Source organism: Pygoscelis adeliae, unplaced genomic scaffold (genome assembly GCF_000699105.1).
Source record: "Pygoscelis adeliae isolate BGI_AS28 unplaced genomic scaffold, ASM69910v1 Scaffold38, whole genome shotgun sequence".
NCBI classification, from domain to species: Eukaryota; Metazoa; Chordata; class Aves; order Sphenisciformes; family Spheniscidae; genus Pygoscelis; species Pygoscelis adeliae.
In genome coordinates this window covers 1,828,017-1,852,562 of record NW_008825614.1, presented here as the reverse complement: position 1 = coordinate 1,852,562, position 24,546 = coordinate 1,828,017, and the positions used below count along the sequence as shown (strand labels likewise).

General features: G+C 42.7%; 2 protein-coding genes across 2 annotated transcripts in view; one reads left to right on the top strand and one right to left on the bottom strand.

Moving 5' to 3' along the window:
- REP15 (RAB15 effector protein) overlaps positions 1 to 72 on the top strand; it is a 708-nt gene extending 636 nt beyond the window's left edge. The window contains exon 2 of the mRNA XM_009333001.1: positions 3 to 72. Coding sequence (XP_009331276.1) covers positions 3 to 72 — 70 coding nt within the window. The remainder of the gene's footprint in view (positions 1 to 2) is intronic.
- Positions 73 to 4,363: 4,291 nt separating this feature from the next.
- LOC103924472 (NADH-cytochrome b5 reductase 3) overlaps positions 4,364 to 24,546 on the bottom strand; it is a 24,456-nt gene continuing 4,273 nt past the window's right edge. The window contains exons 2-9 of the mRNA XM_009333000.1: positions 22,534 to 22,665; positions 18,074 to 18,146; positions 15,480 to 15,586; positions 13,994 to 14,123; positions 10,943 to 11,026; positions 10,725 to 10,810; positions 8,333 to 8,432; positions 4,364 to 6,764 (exon numbers count right to left, since the gene is read on the bottom strand). Of these exons, the coding sequence (XP_009331275.1) occupies positions 6,592 to 6,764; positions 8,333 to 8,432; positions 10,725 to 10,810; positions 10,943 to 11,026; positions 13,994 to 14,123; positions 15,480 to 15,586; positions 18,074 to 18,146; positions 22,534 to 22,665 (885 nt within the window). The 3' untranslated portion in view covers positions 4,364 to 6,591. The remainder of the gene's footprint in view (positions 6,765 to 8,332; positions 8,433 to 10,724; positions 10,811 to 10,942; positions 11,027 to 13,993; positions 14,124 to 15,479; positions 15,587 to 18,073; positions 18,147 to 22,533; positions 22,666 to 24,546) is intronic.

Genomic DNA, 24,546 nt, shown 5'->3' with positions numbered 1-24,546 from the left:
ATGTTGGAAAAGTGCCTCTGCACAAAAAAAAAGACCGAAGGAGGTGGCAATGTGTACATAAACTTTCTGTAAACCACTAGTTAACAGCAGTGGCTCTGCACGCCGGCACCAGAGGCATCGAGGGGCTCAGCTCTGCCTCTCTCGCTTTTCTCCTTGCATGCTATTCCCTCCGCCCCCTTATTTCCCACCCTCTCCTCCACCCATCGCATTCCCTTAGCTCCTGCAGAAGCCCGGCTGAGCCAGTCTCTCCAGGTTTTAAACAACAGGATGTACCTGCCAGAAAAATGTGTTTATATAAGGCACGTCATTTTTCCAGAACATTTTGTTCGCCAGACATTAAGTCTTGGCTGGAGCCGATGAAAGCTTTATCGCCCTGAGCCTTTGGGAGGTCACATTAGACTTGACTCACTGCCTTTGTTTACTGTGTGGCAGTTTTTTTCTGTAATAGGAGGCTGAGGCTGTAATGAAGAAAATGCACCGGTGCTGGTCAGAAGATTTGCACCGAGTGTGAAGGACAATACCAGGGCTTAAAAACATGGGTTTGGAGGCGTGAGCTGGTTCACAACTAAGAGGAGAAGCCCTTTCCTGCCATAGAAAGGGGCCGTATGACAGGCCTCTTAATTACCTGCCTGTCAAAAGTAGATCAGTGCCAGGCTACAGAGGGCCGCGGAGCTGTGGCCGAAATGAAGGGGCAGGCTTGGTCCTGGCGGCAAAGCCTGTTCTTGCTGAGCTGCTGCAATCAGGTCAAGGTGTGGCCAAAAGCAGTGGCAGGCGTTAAAGAAAACTTGGGGAAATCAACCAATGCGGACAAAAACCTGGCCCATGGTGGTGGGAGCTTCTGCTTTTCAGGGCAGCAGAGGCAGCTCCTGACCGCTTGTGGCAGAGAGCAAAAGTCTGGAGGAGGCAAAATTATTTCACTTTGACTTTGTTTTCAGTAGTTTAGCAGGTGATTGCATTGATGGACTGATTTATTCCATTTCCCTCAGCTTTTAGTGGACAAAGAGTTGCACAATTGTAATTACTTTCAGCCACTGTTAACCAGTGAAGGAAGATCTGATCAGTTTTCAAACTGGTAAATCCACTTTGTTTATAGCTAGCTATCATCGGACTAGTTTTGTTGGTGCAAAAACTCCTCTGTCTGTACTTTTCTTATAATTTCATTTTATTTAACAGAATAAAATTTCAAAATCTCATTCATATTTTCCTATTTACTATGTGAGTTATAAGATGGGGCAGCTGTGACAGCTGGGAAATAAAGGCTGTTCTTTACACAGCCATTAAAAAAAGGGCATAAAGACGCTGCAGCATCAGTGCCAGAAGTTTTCGCAGCTTTCCATGGTGGAGGCTGAAAGGTGACCTGAAATAAAAACAGAGAACTCTGAAATTTTTGCCAAGTCACAAACATAGCTGGGTATGGAGAAGGGAGGCCTTTTAGTTTTGAAATCATTCATTGAAATATACAGTTGTTTTTAAAGAGCTGGTGTCACTATTTTGTGCGTGTAGCAGGGGGTTGGTGGGACAGAGGGGATAGTTCTGGTGTTTTACATGGAAAACAAACATGCATAGCTATGGGGATGCGTGCAGAGCATGAGGCCTCTATGCCCAGTCAGGAGGGTTGGGTTGGTGGGTGGGTTTGGTTTTGCTGGATTTTTTTTTTTGCCTGTTTAAAGTAACAGCGTAACCAATACCGCAGCTGGATTGACTGGTTTATAAAAGGCCAGCAGAAAAGCTTTGAGTTTGCATTAGATGATTGGTATTTCACTTATAACTAAACTAGTGCATGTCTCTTACGCGATTGAGTTCTGTAGGACTGCTGTCTCTGAAAGCTGGTTGGACTTCTTCCTTTGGATGTTTTGCATGCTTTTTCCAGAGTTGGAAAGGGAAAAAAATAAAAATGTCTTGACTATATAGTTTGGACTATGGAAGAAGAAGTTATACATTGGGGCAGTTGCCCAGTTGGTTCATATCCTCCGAAGTGCCCCTGGTACCTCAGAGAAGTCACGCAGGCTTGGTGTTTATTCTGGGAGCCAGAGTCCATCCCCCAGCCTGCGCCACACTCTTTGCCTGGTTGCCTTGAGGGTTTTAGCTCAGGAGCCTGGGCCCTCAGCAACAGTGGGAACTGGCCAAGACTCTGTACTACAGGTAATAATGGCAAAGATGCACAACAAAGTATTTAACAATATGTAAATTTGACCGTGTTCATTTATTCAGCCATGCTGGAGTCTCGGCTCAGGTGACTCAAAGCCATACCACAAGCTTCTCTAACTGCACATACTAATTTACCAGGTAAGGTGCTGACCTCAGACAGTTTAATCCCCTGGTAATTTGTGTAATAAGGTTAGTAAAAGCAAAGTGAAGGGGTTGGGTTGTTCTGTTTTTGGTTTTTTTTTTTTCCTTTGGACAGCATTTGCTAACGTCTAGTTTAGTATAACGTATAGTTTGTGTAGTTTATACTGTAGTTGAGCACAAGAGCTCACGGAAGCGTAGCTCAGTGAAGAAAGGCTATCAGAAGAGGAAACTTGCAGCACTGCTGCTGTTGGCTGGTTAGCTTAGCCAGGCCAGGCTCGTCTTTGTAACAAGAAAAAATAGCAGAACATCTCACCCCACCCTTTTTAAAGAAACTTTAATTTGAGAAGCATGAGTATTTAATTTAAGCAGCATGATTAGCTTATCACAGGATACAGACATCCACCCTACGTGGGTGCACCAGGAGTTTCTGACTCAAGCAGAGATGACCTGGGCCCTTGGTGCCAGTGCTTTATTACTCCAGAACAGGATCTGGCATAACCCCCCTACCCCCCCTTCTGCTCCCCTGTTGCAGAAGCAGCTACATGGACACTGTCTGGCAGAGGCCTTCATCCACAGCTGTCCTATCCCTCAGCCACACAGTGACTCCTCTCCCACCCTTCCTCCCTGGGTGATCTGTCACCAATGCACCCCTACTTTCTCTTCCATCTCCCACACCCTGGGAGGATAAAACCTCCCACTCCCTGCTGTACAGCCCTTTCCCTTCTGCTGCTGCCAGGACTCTTGTTTCTACGGTTAGCTCAGCAGAGGATGCTGCTTGATAGCATCCACCACAAGCAAACAGTTGCAGGGATGATTCGGTTAGAAGCTAGGCACTTGCAGGAACGTGGTGCAACTAGCTGCCTGCGTATGCTCCTAAGGCCCAGTGCCGGGAGCCAGGCTCAGGCCAGACGGGGAGAACAGCCTGATTGCAGATGTCCTGTGACTGATGCATTGGGAGTGCTGCATGCCAACTGTGGTAGATCTGTTTAAAAACAGGGTCCTAGTCTGTTCATTCAAACAGTGGGGTGGGGTGGCAGGCAGGGCATGATCCCCAGAAGCGCTAAGCAAATGTTACCTTGCTGTTCAAGCAAGGAAAAGTCACAGATCCCTGCTGCCCCAATCCCATTTTGCTGTTCCCCCACTCACAGCCGACCCATACATGTAAGAAGTTACAAACACAACAGAGAGCCTGGCTGCTGCACTGGCTTTTCCCAAGCAACGCTCCTTTCCTTCCTGTTCACTTAGGCAGGATCAAGAGGAGAAAAGCTGAGGAACAATATGAGGCTCCTTTCTGTAAACCAAGTTATTTTTACCAGAAACTTTTGGAGGACGCTATTGAACCCCTGAGGCAACGTGTATTTCCTTACCTGTCATACAGTGCCTTGAAAGATTAAAGCAGACAGAGCCCCCTCCATCACACAGGCAGCTGGGAAGCCAGGACAGGTGAGGACTTGCTTAGGGCAAGCGGTGACTTCACCACCTGCATCCCAGAGCCCAGACCAAGAGCTGCTTGCAGCTCTGGCCCCTGTGGCTGTGGCAGGGCTAACACTGGCACAGATGAGCAGACACACAGCTGGGACTGCTGCGGCACCACACGAAGTGCAGGCTCAAGACCCAGCTAGAGGAGTGAGATTAAGGAACCGCTCATTTCTTACCTCCTTCTCAGATCCTCTGCTGCAAACAGGAGCAGCACCCAGAGAAAGACCCCTGCCGTATGCAAGCATGCCTTCGCTGTTCACGGGGGGATATCTGCCTTCGCACAGTGGTAAGCGAAGGGGACCCACCTCTGGTAAAGCCAAAGCAGCAGCCCTTTCAATCCTGTTTCTCTCGGGAAACTTCCCACAAAACGCCTTTCCTGAAGGAGGTTCGCGTTTCCCCAGCTGCTTTGTAACAGAGTTTAGTAGTGCTCAGCACATCCTGTCAGAAAACTGGAGGAATACTCATAGTTTCTGTAAGACAGATGAATTGGCTCACAGGAAAAAAAAAATATTGAAAAGTAAACCCAACTTTTATCACCAACTTGTTTAAATGCTATAGTACAGGACCATCAAGCAAAAGGGACTGTGACACAGTTTTGTTTCAGTAGATGATATAAAATCCCTCTTTTTATTTATTAATTGAGACTCATGTTCACAAGGAAGATGTACAAAATAAAGGTAGAAAGAGGAGACTGGAGTGATAGGGACAAAACCAGAGACAGTTTACTCCTTGACTCGACATCCAAATACAGCAGTTTTCACCAAAACTCAAACAAAAGAAAGATAAGCACTTGGGTAAACAAATCTAACAGGCTTTTTTTTTTTTTAACCTTCACTTTATCGTGTTTTACAATTATAGTTTGTCTCTTAGGAGGTTGAAGATGATGTGCTCAGTAACACACAGGTTATTCACCTGCAAGATACTTTATTTCTTACACAGATGTGAAAAAGCCAGTAATTGAATAAGCAGAGTAAGTAATACAAAATAGTTGCTGCACAACCAGCTCAACTTTTTTTTTTTTTACAAGAAAACTTCATTAAATACAATAATGAAAAAAATCTATGCATATCCCACAGTGATATAAACCAGCAGCAAGATAATTTCTCATATTTCTGCTTTTTGCCTCCTAAAAAAGGGACTGAAACTTACTTGAGTATTATTTGAACTTTGGAGCATAGTATTAACAAGTTTCAGAAGCACACATCAAAAATGCAAGACTTCAGAGGCAAGCGTCTAATTAATAAAATTAATAACAGTATTATTCATTTCAGGTTCCTTAAATTAACTGTAGTATCTTTTTCTCCTTTTAATTCACGCTGAAAATTAACCTTTGAAGTGCACAGTACCCATCTGTCGTACAGGCACAGACGAAAACATGGCAAGCTATAACCTCAAATACCTACCCGAATCTTTAAAAAGTGGTATTATACACTGACACTGCCAGCTAACTAGCATCCACATTACTTTATATGTGACTAAACATCCTTTCAGTCTCCGATTTCATCACCAGAACAAGATTTTTAGTTTCATATATTCCTTACAGGACAGCTCTAATCTCAGCAGCATCTCTGTTGGTTAGAAGCACAAGATGCCTTAAGTTTAGTAAAGACTAGGTAAAAGGCTGCTGTAAAAAAAGTATATTAAAAAAATAAAAATCAGAGCTATAGTAAATAGCGTCTAAGAAACAGTTTTATATTCAGTGAGACATTCGAGTTTAGTGACTTAAGGCTGTTCCCGTGCATCCTCATCAAGCAAAACCCTTCAGAGCTTTGCCTGAGCAAGACACACAGGCGAGTCCCCCGACTGCATGCATACCGCATCCGAAGCTGAGCTACCTGCCGAAACCCACCCTGGCAATGAAACCCGAGTTCCCTTTGTTCCAAATCCATCTCTGGGAAACAAGAAAACTAAAACTAGATCCAGTTTTCACCCAGCATTTTTTTCACCGCACAGGACATGCAGAACAACTGCCTTTGTACTCCTATGGCACCATCTGCTATCTAAAAGTAAATACAAAAGTTAGTTTTGTTTTTTTTCAGTATTCCACACATACAAGCAAAAAATTCCAGCTATTTGTGGAACAGGGCACAACGCCGTCTGCTTTCTGTAGTTTCTTTCATCGCCCAGGGATGAGAACTGCGACCAGCTGGAAAAGCGTTTGCATCTAAGAGAGGCTATTCAAAATACAAAGGAAACAAATTTTACATTTGCTGTCTACCTCTCCATTTTGATTAACAAGGCAGCTTGAACAACGTCAGTCATAAATGGTTAACTGTCATCCTTTGACTGAACGAGCATCTTTAAGCTTCTGATGTTGCAAAGATTATGCATACAAGGCAAACACTCCTGGCCCTCATACTGTAAAAGCTCTGTAAGGATTAAAATTTGGCATAAGCAAGGTGAATAATCCAGCACATTCTATATATTTGCATACTTCGTACCAAATACAATACTGGGTATGCACAGTGTTAGGAAGTAGGCTATTACTGCCATTACAGTGCTAAGAAAAAGTGTAAACGAGCGTATACTGCCCTAAGCAGCTATACTGTCCTCCCTTGAGATGGAGTATACAATACAGCCGAGCACTAGGCGTCACTGCCTTTCCACAATACAGTTGTTTCTGTGCAACATACAGTACAGTTTTAGTACAGTTGAGCTTAAGTGTCTTTCTTACTTGCCAGAGATTCAGAAAAAAATGAAGCATTTTTAATGTAAATGTAGCTTTCCCAGCACTGTGCATCAGCCATCTCTAACTTTGTCCTGTTCCCATTAAATGTTTTTTTCCTTCCCTTCTACGCAAGATCACTGAACTACCAGTCGTCTTTAGAAGGAGAACCTCATGTCCTTGGTGTAGCCCAGTTTGTCGAGGTTGGGAATACAAGCATACTGGATCATTGGAGGAGGTCCACACATGAGGATCAGAACATCATTCTGAGGTGGGGGCAGGTGGTCTCTGATCATCTCTTGGTTCACAAATCCTTGGCTGTAATCCCAATCTGTTAAAAAAATTAAAGTAGGGGAAGGGGGAAGAGGAAAAAAGGAGGAAAAGATAGATACAAGTCACTTCAGAATGAGGTGGGGGTGCTTGGGGTTTTTTTTAGTAACACTCTAGACTGTAACATTTGTAGACTCCACCCGCATTAGTGTCCTCAACACAGTTAAGCTACCTGGAAAAACTGCTACCTCTGCTTTTAAGATGCAAAACTGATGTATGGAGAAAACAAGGGCTAACTTTTAATAAAGCTTGCTGAAAGCCCCAAGGAAATCTCAAGCAGAGCTGTGAACAGAACGTGAATCTTCTCAGCTCCAGCACTGTGAAGTAACAACATCCATCCTGTTTACCCCACTTCCTACAACTTCACTAGGGAAAATCTAGCTGATGAAGTTGGTCCCGGTTGGAACACCCGTGGTGCTAATCGGTTAATGCTAGGATTCAGGTTTACCCATCGCATCCCCAGCCCTGGATGCAAAAAGCTGCTGACCCAAACCTTTGGGCACAGTAAGGCTTGACGCATATTTCTCCCACAGATTATCCAGAAAATTTCCAGTTTTGGTCCGGTTTCACGTATGGTAGTGAAAGTCTGCAGAAGAGTGCTGAGGGGGTCTAAGGAGGAACTTTTATCGCAACTGCTAAGATCGGTTCACAATTCACACGTATCAAAGAAAAGGAACAGTGATTAGGAATTCAAGGAGAACACTAATTGCAGATGACATGACAGGAACAGGCTCTGGGGACAGCAAAACCCTTCCTCCAACCCTACCGGAGGTGTATTCTTGGTCACAAGGTAAGAGAAGGCATATGGCTTTTCCTCCTCTGCCCCAAACTACCGCTGAATAGGAGTGTGAATCCTGATGTGGGTGGGCATGACGAGGAATGGTAAAAAAGAGAAACAACAAGGAATGACACAGAAACTATTGAGTCTTTTCTTCCTCAAACTTGCACAGCTGAGGGAGGTGCATTCAGCTAGCTCGTCCTCTCACCTAGACCAGCCAACTATATCACATTATCTTTAAAACTGGACTGCACCAAGCTGGAACAGTACTTTCATTGAGAAACACTGTTAATACAAAGGCAATTCCATTGCCTAGGAAGAAGATCAGCTACCATGAACTGCCATACCGTGACAGCTAGGTAGGAGTCTGCACTTGACCGCATCTCCGTGAGATACAGCGCCTCTGACACTCCCACTGCAGCTGCCTTAATGCATGCTCTAAACACGAAACATTAAGACAACATGTTATATTTATGTCTGTGGGGAAGGAGAAAGGAAGGTCACCTTCCAGAGTAAATAATGGTAAATATATCAGGTGTAGTCATGGGAGGAACATTGCACTACCATTCACCTGAGGTGAGCTTTGTAGCTTTGGCAACACTGCCTGATTACATCTAAGAGTTTCTGTGCATCCTTGTGTGAAGAATGATGCTACTAGATGCAATCACACACGATTCATTAAGCAAGAAAGGAGCTCAGAAATATGCACATGAGATAGCATATCTCCTGTGAAACACATGCATTAATACTCATAACTTAAGCTTCAGTGGAAGCAGCGTGTTAGATCTTACTTTCAGGTGCTTTGTCCAGTGTGTACCAACACTTAAAGCGACCGGGATTCTGAACCTGGATCTCCTCTAGCTCGGAATGTAACAGGATATCCTTCTCGGTCTGCAGGATAAGGAAAACAATGATTACGCTCTGCATTTGAGTGCCGCCCTCAGATGACCACAGAGCATTAGCTACTCTACGGCCCTGTGAGATGGAACAGATTATTCAACTCTGTTTTACAGGCTGAAGAGAGCAAACACAAATTATTTCCATGACTATCCTGTAGCAGAGCTAATAAAAAGGTTCATAACTTTCCCAAATCCTGACCATGCAATGCCTTTCCTCTAAAAAATAAAACAAAGCAAAACCTGTACCAAAACACAGAACCTTCACTTGTTCAGGGAATTAGTGGTAGCATCAGAAGAGCAAAGCCCTCTTTTAGCACTCCTATTACAAAAGCAACTTGCATCAAAAAACTAACCATGACTGCACACTAGTATCTCCCTACCCCTCCATACTGTGGCGTTCAGCCAGGAAAACGCCAGGTTTTTCACCTTTGCCACTTCAAATTTCACCAGCACTGCCATACGGAGATTGCTTGGTTTTTAAACAGGATGTGGAACAAATAACCAAAAGGGTATCGAGTTCTGATTGGAACAACAAACGTTACCCAGGGTATCAAGTTCTGCTCCTCCCTGATGCAACATCATTGAAAGCCAAATGAAAGCCTTATTCCCGTAAGAGCAGCTGCAGTCTGGGAGGGAGGGAAAAGGGTAGAGACTAAAAGTGGTACCATCCTCTGCAGCCTTAATAATTTGGCACTGAGGACACCACTATGTCTGTAACTGGGGGGGGGTAAGGGGGAATCTGCCAGCAACCATTGCCGAGAAGGTGCCTATTTCTGGATCTGCAGTTGCCTGTGTTCCAGAAAAGCTATTACTGGGTCTGACCAACTCAAAGCACGCTAGTCAGAAGCACAGTACGAGCCCACATACATTGTCATCTGTAATCCAACACAGCTCTTTCAGGAGGGCCAAAATAAAAGATCAGCAAAACACATATTAAAAATATTTTATAGAATTTTTAAATATTAGAAAACATCTAGTCTGCAGGCTTTCCTGACTGACCATTTGCCACAAGGCTGCTTTATATTTGTGCAATTACTGGGTACAAGGACTCTTTAAAGCCAAGGATTGATGTTTACACAGGCTGTTGCTAATACGCAGGCAACTGTTCCCAGAATCCTCCCTGCAAGAAGCAGTAGGTTTTCTAGGTTGCTACAGCAGCTCTAGCCCTGTGTTAGTCATTCTGAATTACTCATAGCAAATCCTGGCCCTCCTGCCCTGATACCGACTGCACTTTACGCCAACTCCTAGGGCTCAGCAGAGACCAGCTGCTGCGGCCGCACCGGCCAGCGCCAGAGGGCACCGGCAGGGCTCTGAAGGAGGTCTTACTGTAATAAAGCATCAGAACAGAGCATCTGTTGGCACATGGATTATAGCTTCTGGGTGGAAAAATCTTGGTTTATAATTCAAATATGGTACAAAGGAAATGAGGACACACTGAATATCAGAGGAGATAGGAATGACAGAGGAGAGCCTAAAGAAGCTAAAAAACACAGGCATGACGTGAGGTTCACCACAAGTAACGGCTCATAATCCGGAAACAAATATTCATTATGATGGAGAAATTTAAAAGCAAAAGGATTAACACCAGAATAACATCAGGCAAAGAAGGGGCATCGCAGTTCAGCAGCACACCACCATTTGGGTTGCCTGGCCATCCAAGAAATCTCTATCGCAAGGATCCCATGGTTGAGAGATCTTGCCTTTGTCCAGCACGGCAGTATGACACACCTCAAAGAGCAATAGAAACACATGAAGAACCGACGGGGGAATGGAAATAAAAGGAGACAGCCGTGCAGAATCCCTAGTTGAGGGAGTTGCTAGAGACCACTGTTAATTTTAGCCTCACCTAAGGTGTTCTCAAACAGAAAGACTCCACATACAAACCCTGCTGCGAAGTTGGTGAGCTAAAATTGCCGAAGGAGACAGATGTCCACCTCTTTCATGTTTCCACTAAGACACCTCTGAAAGTCTGCCCAAAACATTAACAGCTTGCACAAAGGAATGCAGAGTTTTAAAACATTTATAAACTGGATTAGAAACAGAGCAATGAGACACAGGAAAGCGAGCATTAGCTGGGAGGTAAGTGGCATTTCTGTAGTAGCACTAAAAAACCAATTCATTATAGTGCTTTTATATGGGAAGTTTTCAACATTTCAGTCCCCTTCTCCCCTCAGGGTTTGTATTTCTGTACCAGGCTTTCACAGCAAGAATTTCATTTGCTGAGTGGAGGTCTGTTAGTTAAGTAAAACTTTATGAACAGAAAAAACAAAAAGGACAGAATTACCTGATTAGCAAACAGCAGTTGACAAACGGTAGGGTCATCTTTATCTTTAATGATTGCTTGAATGATCTGCAGCATAGGTGTTATCCCTGAAAGAGAAAGGCAGGTCAATGATGCACGAATGCAAAGGAGCAAAAGAAACCGCAAGTGAGCATGTGGGAGAAAATAAGAACCATCTACCAGCTGTCAGAAACCAAGGATGAATCTTTATATATACGTACCAGTCCCACCTGCAATCATCCCCACATATTTCACTTTCTTGGTAACTGCTTCAGCTTTCTTTTCAGGCCGAATAGCAAACTTGCCTGAAGAGAGAGAGAGATGGAAAACATTGAAGAAAGCAGGAAACAGCGCCTGTGATCCCTTCCCAGCACGTTCAGCTAATTGGCCCTGTCACCCTTCCCTCCCCGTAATGCATGAGCAGGAAACAGACAAAGGTGAAGATGTCACGAATTAAAACAAATCCTGAAAAATTATTAGAGATTGTAAGACACATGATGATAACATCAGACACTGACACGGGTTATTACTTACTCCTGACTAGCATCAAGCCATCGCTACCTGTATTTCTATTTGCTCACGTCCCATACCCCCAGTGATATTCAGAAGCCCAGATTCTGGCAACAGTTCTACACAAAGGAATTAATGTGCTCAGAGAGTTTATTTACCCCATGCAGATTATTTTAAGGGAAAACCTGAAATATGCAGGGTGTATTTTTTTGTATATTTATCTCCTCTTTTTGACCTCATTTGCCAGTTACAGCCAAATCTGACTGTGAGTTTGAAATTGCCCAAAACGTTGTATTTGTTGTGTTCACACCTCTCTTCATCCAGGATAACATCAGCACAACACACAAAGCTCTGGAAAACCACGTGTCTGAGTTCTGCTGCTCACAAAACCGCCAGGAGGTTTTTGTGACACATTTGTGGCTGCACTATGCCAAAGTGAGATATTTTATATTGGCATAAAAGCACTTCCTACTGATAAAGTTCATTTTCACTTGGCAAATTAGCATTGGACAGCACAAATACCAAGTGGTTTTATCAGTGTATAAACTATGTCCATATAATTCTCTCCAGGGAGAGAATTCCCTTCTTTGAGAATAGTATCAATAACAAGCACTTCTATAGTCATATAACAATCCTCCTCAGGATGGCCGTTGACTTAATTAAGACACTAGCAATTTCTTTTGTGCAGCGATGCTAACAACAGAAAAGAATCCCCGTGTCTAGTGGGAAAGGGTGAGTACATTGAGAGTACCAGCCCAAATAATAGAAGTGATGGCTAAGGTTCAGTTCATGCAGTATGTGTAATCAAAATGTAGCCACAGAGATTCTCCCCCTCTGCTCTGCTCTGTGAGACCCCACCTGGAGTACTGCATCCAGCTCTGGAGCCCTCAGCACAGAAAAGACATGGACCTGTTGGAGCAGGTCCAGAGGAGGGCCACAAAAACGATCAGGGGGATGGAACACCTCTCCGGTGAAGAAAGGCTGAGAGAGTTGGGGTTGTTCAACCTAGAGAAGAGAAGGCTTCGGGGAGACCTTATTGCAGCCTTTCAATACTTGAAGGGGGGCTTATAAAAAAGATGGGGACAAACTTTTTAGCAGGGCCTGTTGCAACAGGACAAGGGGTAATGGTTTTAAATTAAAAGAAGGTAGATTTAGACGAGATAGAAGGAAGAAATTTTTTACGCTGCGGGTGGTGAAACACTGGCACAGGTTGCCCAGAGAGGTGGTGGATGCCCCATCCCTGGAAACATTCAAGGTCAGGTTGGACGGGGCTCTGAGCAACCTGATCTTGTTGAAGACGTCCCTGCTCATTGCAGGAGGGTTGGACTAGATGACCTTTAAAGGTCCCTTCCAACCCAAACTATTCTATGATTCTGTAAAGACTTGAACGCAGCTGAAAAAAACTGTGACCAGTATTACTACTACTTTATAATGTTTTTTCCGTATTGTTTACTCTGGATAAATTTAATCTTCCGAGTCAGCCTTGCCTTTTCCTTCGTAGACAAGTAGGCCACTTGGTCCTCTGAAGTCAATAGTATCCCCTATTTTCAGGCTGTCTAAGTATTGAGACATCTTCCCTCCATCAGGAAACTTTGGATGGACACCTTTAAAGTAGATCTGTTAAACATAACAATGAAGCAATTAATCTCACAGCTCAAAGATGAGCATTTGCCCTTCAAATATTTAGGTACCCATACTCCTCATGCAAACGACAATTACTACATAAAAAATACTATCAATGCAGATTTGACTGACAGTAAGAGAGAAGCACTGAGTTTTCTGAAAAAGATTAAAATGCCACTCTTGTCCCAATTGTGATCAGATTGGACACAGACTGGCAATTTCTCCATTGTATTTCTGTAACACAGAAAATATCTCTAAATAATCAACATGATTTACACCCAAGTTCAAAAGGGAAAAAAAAAGCCACTGTGATTTCAAACAGAAGAACTTCTGAGAAAGATCCTTGACAGCTCAATTGCAAAGGGATATACCCAAACCTGCTTCTTGGGATGCCAACCGTTTGCACCTCAAAGTTAGAGTAACAAAAAAGTAGATACCAACTAATTGAATATTCAGCGGTTCACCAACAGGTATCAGTTGGGTGTAGTTACATTGCTGGAACTGTGCTGGTTTTTTTGTTTTAAATCACATGGGTATGAAAGAGTTCAAGCTGAGACTAGCTACCCTTTTACAAGAACAGCATCATTTGCGTGCATGGAGAGCCACACTGGGAAGAAGGAGTCTTGTGAAACATTTCTATCCAAGCCAAAGATTTACATTCTGCCCTTGTCATGTCTTCAGCGTGCAATGCCATGCTCATGAAGATAAGCAGGTAGTAAAAGGCAAATTCGCGTCTAGTTTCACAATAAATTAATAAAGTGTTATTAGTTGCAAAGAAGAAAAAAACTTAAGAGTAAAATTCTAAGAGGAAATCCAGTGCAGATATTCAGGTTTTAAATTCCTGTCAGTTTTAAATATATTTGCTTAGTCTAGCCGCCAAGAGACAAAACAAAAGTACATTATCACAAGACTCAGAATCACATTCTTGCCAATTAAATCAGTCATTCACACTGTCTAGATCAGTAACGATAATGATCACCGCTCTTAATGATCATGATGACCATATTACATTAGCTTCAGAAGAAGCTGACAGTTCAGGCAAGGTTAATAAAAAACTGTGACCAGTATTACTACTACTTTATAATGTTTTTTCCGTATTGTTTACTCTGGATAAATTTAATCTTCCGAGTCAGCCTTGCCTTTTCCTTCGTAGACAAGTAGGCCACTTGGTCCTCTGAAGTCAATAGTATCCCCTATTTTCAGGCTGTCTAAGTATTGAGACATCTTCCCTCCATCAGGAAACTTTGGATGGACACCTTTAAAGTAGATCTGTTAAACATAACAATGAAGCAATTAATCTCACAGCTCAAAGATGAGCATTTGCCCTTCAAATATTTAGGTACCCATACTCCTCATGCAAACGACAATTACTACATAAAAAAATACTATCAATGCAGATTTGACTGACAGTAAGAGAGAAGCACTGAGTTTTCTGAAAAAGATTAAAATGCCACTCTTGTCCCAATTGTGATCAGATTGGACACAGACTGGCAATTTCTCCATTGTATTTCTGTAACACAGAAAATATCTCTAAATAATCAACATGATTTACACCCAAGTTCAGAAGGGAAAAAAAAAAGCCACTGTGATTTCAAACAGAAGAACTTCTGAGAAAGATCCTTGACAGCTCAGTTGCAAAGGGATATACCCAAACCTGCTTCTTGGGATGCCAACCGTTTGCACCTCAAAGTTAGAGTAACAAAAAAGTAGATACCAACTAATTGAATATTCAGCGGTTCACCAACAGGTATCAGTGGGTGTAGTTACATTGCTGGAACTGTGCTGGTTTTTTTGTTTTAAATCACATGGGTATGAAAGAGTTCAAGCTGAGACTAGCTACCCTTTTACAAGAACAGCATCATTTGCGTGCATGGAGAGCCACACTGGGAAGAAGGAGTCTTGTGAAACATTTCTATCCAAGCCAAAGATTTACATTCTGCCCTTGTCATGTCTTCAGCGTGCAATGCCATGCTCATGAAGATAAGCAGGTAGTAAAAGGCAAATTCGCGTCTAGTTTCACAATAAATTAATAAAGTGTTATTAGTTGCAAAGAAGAAAAAAACTTAAGAGTAAAATTCTAAGAGGAAATCCAGTGCAGATATTCAGGTTTTAAATTCCTGTCAGTTTTAAATATATTTGCTTAGTCTAGCCGCCAAGAGACAAAACAAAAGTACATTATCACAAGACTCAGAATCACATGCTTGCCAATTAAATCAGTCATTCACACTGTCTAGATCAGTAACGATAATGATCACCGCTCTTAATGATCATGATGACCATATTACATTAGCTTCAGAAGAAGCTGACAGTTCAGGCAAGGTTAATTCCTTATTTCAGAAGGATTAAAAAAGTGTGTGAACATCTGCAGGTCCACACAGATTCTGGCAAATTGCAGTATGCAAATCCAGAAAATTATGCAGCACCTCATGAGACACACTCACGAAAGAAGTGCTTGCAAAATGCCATACGGATTGTAGGTAACTGCAGATCCCTTGTTACAATAGGGGAAGTCCGCAGTGGCACACACCTGAACAGAAGCCAGCACAGCAGACTTCACATAGCACTGCAAGTGTAAAGGTGGGCTCAGAAGTTGCCCAGCCTGGTAAAAGAGCGTGACATTCTCACCTTGACAATAAGATCCACAAAGCCCTTGTCATCATCACTGGAAACCGGAGTGTAAGGTCTAACAACCAGAGCTCCATCAATCCGTGCAGACAGGTAGATATGCTGTCCTGTACACAGGGAAGAAAAAAAGCAGTTTGCTTTCAAAAGATTTTTCTTTCAGTGGATGTTCTGAGTTGGCATGGACTGCAAACGCAGTCTCAAAGTTCTCCTAACTACCTTGTTTTGGGGCACCACTTTTTCCTCTCTCATTTTCCTGACATTATAACACCTTGCCAGAGTTGTTAACCACACACAGATTCTACCTGGAAGGGCAGACAACTCCGCTGCCAATTTTATGTGTCAATCATATCTGTTCTGATAGCTTCATGCACTTACATTTACTAAAGCCCTAACTGCAAGCGAGATCTTGCAAAAGACGCGGTATGTCTCTCCCGTACAGACAAGTAAAAAGGACACAGGAGGGGAAAACTGTCAAGTACTGTTCAGATCTGTTTATTAACATGTTAGTTATAAACCGTTACAGTTCAGTTACAACTGAATTTATAACTGTTCTTACTTTGACCACAGATCGCTCATGTCTACCAGGAGGTCGTCTAGCTGCCATTGCTAAGGCTGCCTAGACATAAAGCACTAACCCTGCTATTCCTCCAGCTGAACATTTGAATGTAGCGATCGCGTTTCAATCTGTCACATGTTCACTGAACTCTCTACAATAGTTTATTTTCTCAACGTCTATGTTTTTGATGAAAAAAACCTTGAATTAACTCTTTTGAAAGGTTTTCCTATAAAATTCAACACCCTGAAGAGACCCAAGTGAACAATACCTAGGGGGGATTTGGTTTTTGTTATTTTGTCACCACTAGGTCAACAGAACAAACTATCTCTGAAGATGAATGCAGCTCCTCTGCCTGTTACGGGAACACAAAGAGGGGATTTTACCGGGAGCTGGTTTGCCAAGCCAGAGGGCCAGTGAGACAAACCAGTGGGTGAATGAAGATGTGCTACCTGGTGACTTGGGAAATGAGTAACCATAACTCACCTGAAGCTGTACACGGACATAACGTAAGGATGATTCAAATAAACCTCTCAGCAAAGCCTATACACATCTGGTAGCACGCACGTTTCCTGCTAGGGAAGACCTGAAGCAGCAGCAGCTTCCCGTTCCTCCTCCAGGCAAGGGGTGGCCTCGCCACCCCCTCCTCCAGGAACAGACCATGGTGACCACTGCAGACTGTGAACCTGGTCAGACGGGACCGCTGCTGGGGTATGTCTCACAAGAATTAGCACAAATCCAAGAAAGGTGCTCCTCCCAGAGGGAAAACATGCCTTATGCTCTTACTTGTTAGAGCCTTACCCCACCCTGACAGGACAGCAGTTGGCAGCCTGTGCGCAGGGCCATACACAACCCCACTCTCCCTCAGAGTGAATCGCATTTTTTCCTGTAACACTCCAGCTGGTGGCAAAAGCAAAATGCTGGTGCTGGACAAAACATACATGCCAGTATCTGCCCCACAGCTGCCAAGCCTGCTGCTCCCAGCTGCTTTTACCACCCTCACCAGCTTTCAGCTCTCTTTGCTTCCCAAGTCTCACCCAGTAAACCACTCCCCCAGTCACCCACAGATTAGCCCGTGCAGAGCACCTTTGGGAGCATGACTATGCTGCTCCTGGGACCGTACAGGGCCGGGCACGCGCATTCTCGAGCTATGCCGAAACAACTGGCTGATTTGCCCTGACCTTGCTAAAACACTGGAGGAAGCCATGGCATCCAGCAGGCCAAATTCACCCCAGACAGCTTCCCTTCTGCTAGCGTGTAGGACAAGAACAATTACAGGGGTGAGACAGCTCACTCCTCAGTACTCGTTATGGGCAAGGGAAGGAAACTAGCTTTGCCCTCATGGCTACTTAACAGAATCAAGAGAATAATATATCCCAAACAAGAGGGAACCTAAACACGATGGACGGCGATGCTGGAAAGGTGCTGAGGACTACCACAAAGCACCTGATCCACAGATCATTGCAACAGGTTGTCAAAGCAGAATTCCCTATTAAACACAAGTCACAATTAAATGCTCTTTATATAAGCAGTAGGAAACAACAGCACTAAGCTATTATGGAAGGCAACATGCCACATGGCAAGGCCTCAGGAAACATCTACCCTATGGTGATTAAGAAGTTCCATGAGACTGGCTGCAAATTCAGAAGTGAACAGATCATCTGGTAAACCGCATGTTAGAGGACAGGCAGATGAGAGCGCTGCCTCAGGGGATGGAAAGGGACCACAGAGGCCAAGCACCACGGGAATAACACACACTGTAAAGTTGAGACTGGAAAAATACCAGTAAAGACCAGTGTTTGTTTCTACTGTCTTCACAAAAACAAGCTGGATGTACACTCTCTGTAAGTACACAAGATTTCAGACCCTGCAGATGACTCACAGCATGAGAATAATCTTGCAAAGCTTTAAATACCAGCTCAAGCCATGTGGACAGCATTCAAAATTCAACAGTTCAAAATGTAGGAAAAAAATCCCCACAAAATCTCTCGTAGTATAATTAACAATGCTTGGGTTCTCAGCAAGGGAAGACAGAACGTACCTACAGGGAGACCCAGAACATGATCTGTGGAAGGGAGAGCAAATCGAAATCTTCTTGTGTCATGACTAACTTCCTGAAAGAGGAAAATAAAAAGAACAATCAGTCATGTTGTTGAGATTTAATGTTTGTAATTTCACTTGTAAAACGAATACGCTAGTGTGGCTCCCTGCAGGATTAAACATTTGGGGGAGAGCAGCATCCTAACTGAAATTTTTGCATAGTGCAAATATGAACTCCTCTCAACATGGCAATCCTGCAGAGGTCAACTTTTCATTGAAACTCACTGAAAACTTAACTTTATCTCAAAATATTTTAGAAGTAATACAGAAGTAAAAATAGAAATAAAACAGACAAATGCAAATACTGTTTTGACGTATATTTGAATGTGAATAGCAAAACTTAATAAGATATTCATATGCAGATTAAGACTAAACGATAACTTTCTAAACAGTATGAACATTTACATTGCCTTCTGTGAGAAGGCCATGAGATAAAAATGAATCAGTTCTTGAATTCTCATTTAAAGTTTAAATATGCAGGAGTTCAAGGCCAAAAAATTTTGATGTCTCAAAATCAGGGGAATTAACCATTTCAATGTAGAAGATGATTTCAGAAGACAGTAGTGGATGTCAAGAAGATTAGGAAGTAGCAGCCTGGTCTCCTTTGCTATGCTAAGAGCCTTAAAAATATTTTCCCCATAAAAATTGAACTAATCCTTAACTAAAATTGAAAAGAGCATTCTATTAAGATAAGAACTTTATTATAAAATTATGACAATTTATGCAGGATAATTATTCTAATCTTTTACTAGGAAAGTCGTACCTCGAATAAAATTTTGGTAATGAGTAAATAAAATATTATTTCTTATACTACGTAAGTTTTCTCTCTTAAAAATCAGGTCACATCCATGGGATTGAAAAAGACAGCAAAAAAAGACAGAAAGAAACAGCATACAGCCTAATGCCTCATCCAATTACTTTCTTTTTTTAAAACCCTATGGGACATAATATCCCTTCTAGAAAAAATTTCATAAACATTCCATAAAATATTGTAATTCTTTTTTGTTTGTTTTTGTAGTAACAAATGGAGACAGATTTCTTTCTCATCACGGTTCATCTAGTCTTCACTTACAAGTTCTGGTCACACAGACGAAATTTTCTTCACAATAAATCATTTTAAGGTGAAGAAAGAAGGGAACTGAGTGGCAGTCTAAAAAGGGCTTCTCTGTACTTATGTCTATTCAGGAACAGTAACTGCCATTGAAAATTCCACAAGAAAGGTAGCTAACGTGGACTTAGCGCTGCTGCTGTTTCTGTGTGAAAATTTCAGCACCAGCTTCACTACTTCAAAGCTGGATTTTGCCAATAATCCTTTATTTTAAGATGCTGTCTTTAATAGCATGCAGAAGGAATGAAGTTCTGAATTCCCAGTTAATCATCTCCTCCATTAAAGTAGAGATAGCTTAGCCGAAGGTATCTGAACACAAGTATTTTGGTGCATCACAAGAGAATTGTGAGAAACACTAAAAGGCTGAAGAAATTCCTAGTAACTAGATCAGTGTGCCTACGCCTTGTCTCTATCACATGGCCAAGACACTGAGCATGCCATTCAGCACGTCATTCATCAAGGCTAAATTAAAGATAGCCTTGAAACAGGATGCAGAAGACCTTTCCAGCATGGGGTCATCTCCACAGCATTCCCCAATGCCATCAGTTGGTATTGTCCTAAGCGTCTAGAAGCCCTTGGCCTCCAGCTACCAGCACGCATTTCTGTCTCAAGTTGCAGGTGCTGAGGAGTCTTCCACACTCGCAACTGCAAATGCAAAGCTGGAGAACAGTTTTTGCAGGCTGGTGCTTTGCTGAAGCCACTGAAAGGCAACAAATGAATTATGCTTACCATTACAAAAAAAGCCCTGAGGTTGTGGGCTTTTTTAAGACACAAACTAAATTAGCACACCTAACTATATTATGACAATTTTTTCCACTGCTAAACACTAGGAAGCAGCCCTGCGACCCCTATTTCTCCGTTCAACAGAGGGGAGGTATGGCATGCTCGATTTGGGCAGATGTTAACGTTTCAACTGGTGGGTAAAAGGCAGACAGTGGCTAGAGGAAGAAAGGCTTTTGCTTGCAACAGCTTGACAAAATGGTACATTCAATTTCCAGCTTTCATACACAAAAATCTAAGCTGCATTAAAAGATACATCTATGTCAAACTAGGCATTCTCTAGACCACTGCTTTTCAAACTTCAGCCTGCAGACACCTAAAAGCTGTTTCTATGTAACAGTGGAATCCTGAAATTTCACATACATGTATTGCTGCATGGCAGCCCAGTACACGCAACTTAGTTTTCCGTTGCAATCACCAGTCCATTTTCTTTAGCTGTGAAACCGGTCTAAGCAGTTCCTGCCACTTCCCTTCCTGGTGAAGCTTCTTATTCCTTTGCTGGGGCCACAGTCCACTAAGAAAACTTTCTGCAAGGCCATACTCTCAACTATATCATCAAAATACGTCATGTTAAAAATGACAACCCCTAGCTACCCCCAAAACAGGGAGTTCATTTGTTCATTTTTTGTTTTAAACACAAATCATTTTGGTGCTCTGCTGGTGAAGGTACCAACAGCTTCATAGTCACAAAAAGAGAATGATAAATACCAACATGGGAACAGCAGAAACTTTAAAGATATGAGGGTCTTTAGCTAGGCTGGGCAAGCAAAAGGAGCAACACTCCAAGGGAAAACCAGTGTACTGAAATCCCTCTTGCAATGGAAGGTAAACTCTAGCCAACTACACAGATGTATTGAGTAGGCTCCACAACCACACTGACAGCCATGATTCTCTACACAAAAACATTTTAACTTGGGAAATGACAGGTGTTTTTAGAGTAAAGTTCTCATCTATTTCAAATTTAATAGGTTGTAAAATACAAACTGAAGCATGTCAGAAAGACTCTCACTAATTTCATCTTTCCCAGACAGGTGGATATGGCAATGTTGAGAAGTTTAATACCAAAGATCAGAGTGTTGGCACCACATTTTTGGCAGGATATTAGAAGCTACTAGCACTTATTGTACCAAGTTATTATTTTTCAAAATTAACTTCTGTTTCCAGGACACATTTCCCATTTAGGCAAAAAATTATAAACATTCATCAGTCAAATATTCTCAGTTGATCAAGGTACCACATGCAGCAGCTTTTGACCTGGTTATGTAAGAGCTGTTCCTCCATCCCAAAATTTAAAAAAGCGTATAAAAAACAACAACAGAGTGAGAAAGAAATCAGTATTCAGCAAAAAAAGCAAGTGAACTGTGAATTCTCTTCTGTTACAAACTGCTACAGCAGAAACCTGCAAGTAGCTTGACTGTCAGAAGCATGTGCAGTGCCTCAAGCTTCCCTCCCCTCCTGCAGGTCAGGCAGACTGTACCTGCAACCACGTGCTACAGATCTCATGAGAAAGCGGGGAGTATATAATAATAGCGTTGTGGCAGTACACATGGGAAATAAATTCAGTAACGCCACCCAGCCCAAGCCACGGGGAAGCTTTCAGTTCCCACGAAACCAGGATTTGGAATGACAGCAATCATTTTCTTTGACAGACTGAACAAATGAAAGCCAAGCTATCAGTGCACTCTCTATACCTCAAAGAAAGCTCTGTTCCAGTCCAAAATCCTTTTCATCAAAACTCTTCTCATAGCTTTCCAACTAACTTGTTGACTTCAAAAGTCAACACTAAAAGTATCTTTGGATGCGACTTCACATCTGAAAAGCCAAGATTTCTATCTCATGCTTTTGATGGTGAGTTTATCTAAGGGAAATCTGGACTTTTCACCTTTCGTGGCTTTGGTCCCCTTCCCACAAGTTGAGTTACCAACTTCTGATAGCAAGATCCACCCCTGAAAGGGCCATGACTTTCCTCTGAAAACCCAGTTGAGCAGCCCAGGAAGTACAGAACAGCTTCTACTTTTAACAGAGAGAAAGAGAAGCTGAGACAGCTCAGCTGCCGTCAGGACCACATCATTTAAGCACCTTTCTTCCTGTAACACACTAGAGTACATAAATCCAATAACAGGAATCAGTATCAACATAGTTCTGACGACTACTATGCTGAATGCTACTGACCATGAAAAAACTGCCTGCTCTGCCCGACAGCATGACTTCTGTCTCATAGCCAATCTAGTAGTGCAGAGTTTAGGAATTTCTGCTGATGTACTCCACGACATGAGACACGTGACAGAAACTATGAGTTGGGTCATTTCTAAAGCAGCATTCTCCACTTAAACTTGCTTGGAAACAAGCTGCTTGCAGAACTCAGTTATACTAGGCAAGGAGCATTTATAAAGAAGTCCTTTCCTTAAAATACAAGTATTCGCCCTACTGCAACATTACCCAAGATTTAAGAAGCTGTAAGCATTTCACAGTATCCACGGAGAGGTCATGCTCAGTACTGTGCACGCACTTACCTCCTTATCAATCAGCCTCAATGCATACTTCACTTCAGGATCCTTCAGAGTAATCGCAGGATGGGGATTCTTGAAAAGCCTCAGGATGGTGGTGTAGATTAGCCATATTGGGTATGTCACAACCCGACCCAACTGCAGCAATACAGGAAGTGTTAGACACGTGCATAACAAGAGAAAGTTATTTTGGTGAGAAGGAATATGGTAGCACGACATGACAATCTAACCACCAAAAAACCCTGTGTTTTTGTACTAATATGAGCAGGAAGTATTAAAAGAAACCCCCCAGCCAGTGTAACACACAAATTTGCTTTATGAACACCTGGCGTTGCTCCTACATTGAGGCACTTGGCACACCAGCAGAGGGTTGCCAAACCCGGCAGCTCAACAGAAGCGAGGATGCCACAGCTCCATGTCCCCAGGCCCAACCATTAGTCAGGCTGAACACGTATGTCCAGCAGGCATGCACATGGATGGGCATTTTATATCACAGTACTTGGAGGCAGACGGAGACAGGGTCATGTAGCCTGCTGCAGGGATGAGCTTTACCCCCGGGCTGAAGCCCCACAAGACGAGAGAAGGTTATGCCCCCGCACCACACCACCCTCTCCATCCCCAACACCACATGTGGGCTGCCTAGCCAGGAGGGACTGAATGGCCACACCAGCCCAGGAAAGCACAGAAGACCACAGCGCTGCAACTACAGCTGTGCAGACAAGATGGAAGGAAGATGTCGCATCCCCTGCCCAGTGCCATACTCCTCAGGCACTTCATGGGTCTACAGGGCTGAAGATGGGTCACCCACAGGCTGCAAGTGCAGAGCCTGCCAGAGCCGTGCTCAGCTGGAGGCCTACGCCTTTGTTTCTAGTGCCTGTTCCCAGGACAGTCTTGTTTTCACGAGGTTAGAGAAGCACCACAACAGCCTACAAAGTCACCTGTGTAGGTAGACTTGGTCCTAACTTAGGACAGGAGAATGAACTGAACAACTACTTATAAAAATGCTCTTCAACTCTGTAATTCGTTATTCAGTGCTTTAACAGAGAAGAGGGGAAAAAAGCATGACCGTAACAAAACCAAAAAAACCTCCCAATACTTAGATTGCATACAATGCACTAACTAGTTCTTGGAAGAGCTCGAAGTCCTGCCTGGTTAGCTTTCACTTTCATTTTATTTTAAAGGGACCTGACCAGTCTTTTAGAAGCACATTTCTCTGAGTGTGACCATCCTCAGGAGACCATATAAAAAATGTCCTAAATTATTATTACTAGAACTGTGGCAAGTGTAAAATAAAAAAAAAAGGGGGGGGGGACACGACAGCATAAACTCTCTCTTCTTAAAATGCTGCTGTACAGGTTTAAAATATATGAACACTGGGTGTAGCTTGAAGGCACATGATGCCATACACACACTCACACTGCATTTTTCACTTTTATTTGAAAATACTAAAATAGCTCCACACAGGTTGTTTCTGAAGAAGCTGAAGTTTACAGGAATGTTATTCCTTAATTCCTGCAGATCCACCAGATTACTGCAGCTCCAGGAAGAACTTTTGTTATTGAGTCACAAAAAAGGGGGGAGGGAGAGGAGTTGTTAGAGAAAGTGACAGAGCAGCAAATAAACTCCCTAATGAGAATTGCAACAGGTGAATGAGACCTGGTGGAGATAGCAAGCTGAATCTGCAGCAGATGACATTTCAAATAAGACATTAGTAAGTTAAAATAAACTAGTTTCATTTACAAGTGTGGCTATCTAAAATGGACCAAAAAGAGTGCAGCTGTGGTCTAACAAAATTGCAGTTGAAAATGGAAATTCAGAAAACTTAGGTTCAGTCCCAAGTCCAACACTAGCGTATGTCAGTAACAGATGAGCAGGAAGGCAGGAGGAAAGTAGAGTTCAAAATATCATCTCTGCAAGTAAGCTTCTCCACCTGTGTGCAGAGATAAATGTTTTCTCCCATCAAAGATCAAAAGTCATCAGATGTCAAATGAAAACTACCACAGCTGTTCAATAAGTGAG